This window comes from Musca domestica, unplaced genomic scaffold (genome assembly GCF_030504385.1).
Source record: "Musca domestica strain aabys unplaced genomic scaffold, Musca_domestica.polishedcontigs.V.1.1 58, whole genome shotgun sequence".
In the NCBI taxonomy this organism is placed as follows: domain Eukaryota; kingdom Metazoa; phylum Arthropoda; class Insecta; order Diptera; family Muscidae; genus Musca; species Musca domestica.
In genome coordinates, this window is record NW_026712360.1 from 3,395,282 (window position 1) to 3,402,348 (window position 7,067).

At 43.9% G+C, this 7,067-nt stretch overlaps 1 protein-coding gene across 1 annotated transcript; it reads right to left on the reverse strand.

The window, feature by feature from the left end:
- Positions 1-622: 622 nt before the first annotated feature.
- LOC131805556 (uncharacterized) lies at positions 623-5,004 on the reverse strand. Its single transcript, XM_059128835.1, has 3 exons — positions 4,917-5,004; positions 934-1,462; positions 623-869 (listed from the first exon to the last, which is right to left on the reverse strand). Exons 1-3 carry the CDS (start codon positions 5,002-5,004, stop codon positions 623-625), a joined length of 864 nt encoding a protein of 287 aa, XP_058984818.1.
- Positions 5,005-7,067: the final 2,063 nt, after the last annotated feature.

Consider the following 7,067-nt stretch of genomic DNA (forward strand, 5'->3'; position numbering starts at 1 on the left):
GACATTAGAAGTTTGATTGGGCTAACAATTCTGTAACACCGCGAAATATTGGTCCTAGACCCACGAGTTGTAAATTGATCTTCCTATCTCACCGTCACCGTCACACCGTCTGTCCATGTCAATTTGGAATCACGCTACGGGTCGCAATTATGGTCCGGTCCTCACGAATTTTTTTGTGGGAGGTAAATTAGGGTCAGTTTGGAAGACATTTATTTTTATCATTTATTTTGGAAGATATTCCAAAAATTTTTACATTTCGCAATTATTGTCCGATCCTCACGGAATTTTTTTATGGGGGGTAAACTAGGGTCAGATTGAAAGGCATTTATTTTTGAAGATATTCCCAAAATTTTTAGGGCTACAAATGGTCTTGATTTTGCAGTCGCTTTGCAAGTCACAATTAAAGACTAATCGACGTCGAACTTCTCATGGGAGAAATGTTTAGCACAAGGAAGATGCCTACCAAATTGAGTGGTCATCGGAAAATATTTAGAGGTGAAATGGACCATAACTTTTGTGTAAAAAAATCCAAAATTTCAATTGAAATAGCTGGCAACTGCTGCATAATAGCTGACCTAAGAGACCTCTATAAAAAAGTAGCTGACCTCAGAGGCCTCTACTGTTAAGTAGTTTGCTCAGAGGCCTCTGCCGTAAGTTTACTGACCTCAGAGACCCCTACTGTAGAGTAGCTAATCTGCGAAGTCTCTTCTTTGGAGTAGCTAGCCTCAAAGGCTTCCATCGTAGAGTAGCCGGCGTCAGAGGCCTCTATGGCAGAGTATGTGGCCTCAGAGGCCACTTCAGTAGAGTAGCTGACTTCAGAGCCCTGTACAATGGAGTAGCTGGCCTTAAAGCACTCTACCGTAAAGTGGCTGGCGTCAGAGGCCATCACAAGAGCTCTCACAGTAGACCACAGAGCTCTCTACAGTAGAGTACCTGACCTCAGAGTACTCTATATTAAAGTAGCTGACCTCAGAGGCCTCTACAGTAGAGTGGTTGGCGTCAGAGGCCACTACAGTATAGTAGAATGCCTCAGAGGCATCTACTGTAAGAAATCTAGCTGCAGAGGTCACTTCAGTAGAGTAGTTGACCTCAGAGCCCTCTACAGTAGAGTAGTTGACCTCAGAGCCCTCTACAGTAGAGTAGGAGGCCTCAGAGTACTGTACATTAAAGTAAATGACCTCAGAGGCTTTTACCGTAAAGTAGTTGGCGTCAGGGGCCTCTACAGTAGAGTGATTGACATCAGAGGTTTCTACCGTAGAGTAGAATGCCTCAGAGGCCTCTATTATAAAGCAGAATGCCTCAGAGGCATCTATTGTAAAATATCTAGCTGAAGAGGCCCCTACTGTAGAATAGCTGCCCTCAGAAGCCTCTACTATATAAAAACTGACCTTAGAAGTCTCTACTGTAGAGTAGCTTGCCACAGAGGCCTCTACTGTTGAGTAGCTGGCTTCAGAGGCCTTTACTGTAAAGTAGTAGGCCTCAGAGGGCTTTAGTGTAAATTAGCTGGCTTTACAGGCCACTACAGTAAAAACTCATGTATCAGAGGTCACTTTAGTAGAGTAGCTGACCTTAGAGGCCTCTACAGGAGACTAGCTGGCTTTAGAGTACATTACTTTAAGGTAGATGACCTCAGAGGCTTTTACCGTAAAGTAGCTGGCCTCTACCGTAGAGTAGCTCGCTTCTGAGACCTTTACAGTAGAGTAGCTGACCTCAGAGGTCTCTACTGTAAAGTAGATGGCCTTAAAGGTCTCTACTTTAGAGTTGCTGGTCTCAGCATTCTCTACCGTAGAGTAGTTCTCCTCAGCAGCCTCTACTATAGTAGCTGGCCTCAGATACCCATTACTGTTAAGTAGATGACCTCAGAGGTCTCTACTGAGTAGCATGTCTCAGAGCCATCTTTTGCACAATATTCAGCCGCAGAGGCTACTTTAGTAGAGTAGGTGACCTCAGAGTGTAAATCAGCTGGTTTTACAGGCATCTACAGTAAAGAGTAATGTATCAAAGGTCTCTTCCGTAGAGTAGATGGCCTAAGGGCATCTACTGTAAAGCAGCTGGTCTTAGCAGCCTCTACCGTAGACTAGTTGGTCTCAGAGGCCTCCACCGTAGAGTAGATCACCTCAGAGGCGTCTACTATTAAGAAGATGGACCTAGAAGCCTCTGCTGTAGAGCAGCTGGCCTCAGAGGCCTATATTGTGGAGTAGTAATATGCCTTAGAGACATCTACTGTAAAGTAGCTGGACTTAGAGACATCTACCGTAAAGTATCTGACATCAGAGGTCTCTAATGTAAAGTAGCCGACCTCAGAGGCCTCTACTGTAAAATAGCTGGCCTCAGATGCCTTTACTCCAGAGTAGCTGGTTTCAGAAGCCACTTCTGTATAATAGCTGGCCTTAGGAGACTCTGATGTAAAGTAGCTGACCTCAGAGGCCTCTATCGTAGGTTATATGGTCTTGGAGGCCTCTACAGTGAATTAGCAAGTCTCAGAAGCCTCTACTGTGAAATACCATTCCTTAGAGGCATCTACTGTAAAGAAGCTGGCCTTAGAGTCCTCTACCGTAAAGTAGCTGGCATCAGAGGTCTCTAATGTGAAGTAGGTGGCCTCAGAGGCCTCTACTGTAAAATAGCTGGCCTCCGACGCCTTTACTGCAGAGTAGCTGGTTTAAGAAGCCACTTCTGTATAATAGCTGGCCTTAGGAGACTCTGCTGTAAAGTAGCTGGCTTCAGAGGGACCTACTGTAGATTAAATGGCCTAAGAGACGTTTACGTAAAGTATCTGACCGCAGAGACCTCTATAGCTGAGTAGCTAGCCTTTGAGGCCTTTACCTGGCCTGAGAGGCCTCTGCCGTAAACTAACTGGCCTCAGAGGCCTCTACTGTAAAGTAGCATTCCTCAGGGACCTCTACTGTAAAGTAGCATGTGTCAGAGGCCTCTAGCGTAGATCATCTGACCTCAGACTTCCCTACTGTATAATAAATGACCTCAGGGTGTCTTTCCGATATATTATAGGAATGACAGGTGTTTGAGGTCTTTGATTATAGTGTTGTAGGGTATCTCATGGTAGGAAAATGATATAAGTGTGCGGCCGACACTTATATCATTTTCCTACTCTTTTATTATGGATTTTTTAAATATAGAGAGATACAAATAGCCTTAAATCTGAAATTTGATTTGATGATTTTATTTTTTAAATATTTTTTAAATTATTTCAAATCCCTAATGGCAAATTCCGCCATAAAATTTCCCAGAATTGCCCAACATTTGAAATGTGAAGAGAGGCATTGATCCTGTATCTCTTTAGGCCATGGCTGGGAGATTATATACCATCCAAACGCCCACCTCTGGGTAACATAGATTTAAAGCTTTACAAAAATACCCCCCTTCAAACTGACCTCAAGCATGAAGGAACATTTTGTGTTTTGATGTCAAACTTATATTGTTTTATCCCCCGGCTATACGCTCTCCCCACAAATGCAGTTTCATGCTCTACGAATACCTGGCACAGAAATTCAGCAACAACAACACCAACAAAAATTGGAAATAAAACACAAAAATGATGCGCTTTAAATGCAGCCAAGCGACACATAAACTGGAATCAAATACAAAGTGTAATCAAATTACACAGTGCAACATTTTTGACCCAAATTGAAGAGGGTGCGAAGAGGGGGCGTAGGTTCAAGCATACAAATATTCTACGAAGAGGAATGGGGGAGAGGGTTCATCTATGGAAAAACCCAAGGTGCAAGTGTTGTAATAGAGTTATGTCCCTCACTCTCTTCCCGGGGCACAAAGTTGCACATTCATCTGGTTTTACATTGCTGCAGCAACAGCAGCCAAGTTTCACGTAATGACGGAATTGAAAGGAAAAACTGCTGCAGTTTTCTTTTTCTTGTTGTTGCGAAAAAACCGAGAACAGAAATTAAATTACATTGCAACATGAAGAGAGCTGGCTTTAGTTTTAAATTATATCTAGATTTCACTTTTCATTGTGGGAGAGTAGGGCAAGGGAGTGGGAGAGAGAGAGGTGGGAGGGGGCAGGGTAGCACTGCAATGGCAAAAGAACTGGAGATAATTTAATTTTCAAAAGTGAAAGAAAAATAAATTTAATTGCTCTCGAAGTAGTTTCTGTAGAACAGACAAAAAAAGTAATTAAAGAAATAAGTTCCGAATAACTGTAGGAGGAGGGCTGGTGATGGTATGAGTTGGAAATTTGAGGGACAAATAAAATTGCAACAGTTTTTTTTTTATAAATATTTAATTTAGTCTCTCAATTCCCTCTTCCAATTAGTTATGATTTAAAAAAAACAACTGCCCCACGTTGGGCGCCATCCAAACATAAAAATTTATAATTTATTTTTAATTTTCCTAAAAACTTGAAATATTTTTTACGCTAATAAATTCCGGGCATAATTTAAACAATTCAATTTCCAAATGGGCTTCCTGGCTCCCTCTCCTGGAGATGCTGCATTTTTTTCATCAGGAAGCCACAGAATCCCCACCTGCAGCCCCTGCTGCCGCTGCTGCTGCTTTTGCTCTGGAATGTTGCCCATACCCAGCCATTGTTGTCATTTGCTTCTTTGTGTAAGTTTTAATGGCAACATTGCCATTGACAATGTCTTTACACCACAATTCGTTTAGCGGTTGGCAGATCCAGCCAGCCGCTGGTAGCAGGATGTCCTCAGCCACCACCACCACCATCACAACCACCAACGCTACCACCACGACGACGACGACGGCGATTGTGGAGTCCATTCATTGTTTATTTTACTCTGGTGGATACCTTGTTTTCCCACTCACCGACACTCATACACACACACTCACACACGTATACACTCACAAAAAACACAGCAAGCCTGGTGTGTGATTATTTTTCACAGATCGCACTTGTCTTACCGCACACATGACAATCGCATACATACACCGTGATAGTGGTGGTGTGGGGGGTTTGTGGGCCACGGGACACTCCATGGCAATGTCAATGTTAGCCTGCTTGGATTTTTTTTGCATACGGAAGATACATTACGAATACATATAAATATACACACTTACATACCTACATCTATTGTTGAATTTTTTAAAACGAAATTTACGCGAAAAAAGATATCTGAATTCCATATACCGGAATTTTCACCATCTCATCTTTCGATATTTGAATTTAAAAGCTTTCTCATGTTTGATTTCCATAAAAAAAACATATGCAAAATGAGGTGGAGAGGGCTCCACAACGCATAAGGATTTTGAAAAATTACCTTTGAACTTATTTTCCTGAAACTCCGTAGAGAAGTTGACCTCAGAGGCCTCTATCTAAGAGTAGGTGGCCTTAGAAGCCTCTATCGAAGAGTAGCTGGCCTCAGAGGCCTCTACAGTAGAGTATCTAGTCTCAGAGACCTCTATCCCATAATGGCTGCCCTTAGATTCCTCTAAAGTAGTTGGCCTCAGAAGCCACTACGGTAGATAAGCCGGTCTCAGAGACCCCCACTGTTGAGTAGCTGGTCTCAGATCTGTAAAGTAGTTGGCCTCAGAGTCCTCTACCGTGAAGAAGCTATCCTCAGATGCCTCTTCAGTAGAGTAGCTGGTCTCAGAATCCACTACCGTAAAGAGGCCTTTACAGTAGAGACGCTGGCCTCAGAGGAATCTACCGTAGAGTAGCTGGTCTTGGAGGCCTCTTCCGTAGAAAAGCTGACCAGAGATTCCTCTACAGTAGAGTAGTTGGCCTCACAGACCTCTATCGTATAGTAGCTGGCCTTAGATACCTGCAAAGTAGCTGGCCTCAGAGGCCTCTACCATAGAGTAGCTCGCCTTACAGGCCTCTAGCACAGAGTAGCTGGCCTTAGAGGCCTCTAGCGTAGAGTGGCTGGGCTCGGAGTATAGTAGCTAGCCTCAGAGACCTCTATCATATAATAGCTGCCCTTAGATTCCTCTAAAGTAAATGGCCTCAGAAGCCACTACTGTAGAATAGTTGACCTCAGAAGGCTCTAAAGTAAAATAGTTATCGTCAGAGGCCTCTACTGTAAAGTAGCTGTCTTCAGAAGCCTCTGTTGTAAAGTAGCCAGCCTTGGAGGCCTCTACTGTAAAGGCGACTACTGTAGGATCGCTGATCTCAGAGGCTTCTACATTAAATAGCTGTCATTAGATGCCTCTAAAATACAGTATCTGGCCTCAGAGTCCTCTACAGTAGAGTAGCTGGCCTCTAAATTAGAGTAGCTGGCATCTGAGGCCTCTACCTTAGAGTACCTGGCCTCAGAGTCATATACCTTAAAGTAGCTGGCTTCAGAAGCGACTACTGTTGGATCGCTGATCTCAGAGTCTTCTACATTAAATAGCTGTCATTAGATGTCTCTCTAAATTAGAGTAGCTTGCATCTGAGGCCTCTATCTTAGAGTAGCTGACATCTGAGGCCTCTACCTTAGAGTAGCTGGCCTCAGAGTCTTCTACCTTCAAGTAGCTGGCTTCAGAGGCGCCTACTGTAGGATCGCTGATCACGGAGGCCCCTTCTGTAAAGTAGCTGGCTTCAGAGGGCTCTACCGTAGAATAGCTGGCCTCAGAGTCTTCTACCTTCAAGTAGCTGGCTTCAGAGGCGCTTACTGTAGGATCGCTGATCACGGAGGCCCCTTCTGTAAAGTAGCTGGCCTCAGAGGCCTCTAGCGTAGAGTAGTTAGCCTCAGATGCCTCTACATCAGACTTGCTGGCCTCGGAAGACACTACTGGCTAAAGTATCTGGCCTTAGAGGCCTCTACTAATAGGTGGCTGTCCTAAGAGGTCTAAAGCGAAGAGTACCTGGTCTCAAACCCGCCTATTGTAAAGTAGATGGCCTTGGAAGCCTCTAGTAAAGAAGCTGACCTCAGAGACACCTAACTCAGAGAGGCTGGCCTCAGCGATCTTTTCTGTAGAGTATCTGGCCTAACAGACCTCTGCCCAGATTAACTGGACTCAGAAGAAGTAAAGTAGCAGGCCGTAGAGGTCTCTACTATAATGCACGTGGCCTCAGACGCCTTTACAGGAGGGTAACTGGCCTTAGAGACTCCTATTGTAAAGTAAAGTAAATAACCCTACAAGCCTCTACTATAAAG

Bases quoted from the DNA above. Each gene is read 5' to 3' on its own strand.
- LOC131805556 (XM_059128835.1), bottom strand. From the start codon at position 5,004: ATGCAAAAAAAATCCAAGCAGGCTAACATTGACATTGCCATGGAGTGT. The intron at 1,463-4,916 runs GTATGTATGCGA...ACTACTTTACAG, and splicing joins CACACCACCACTATCACGGT to TAAAGGCCTCTGAAGCCAGC. The intron at 870-933 runs GTACTCTACTGT...CTCTGACGCCAG, and splicing joins ATAGAGTACTCTGAGGTCAG to CCACTTTACGGTAGAGTGCT.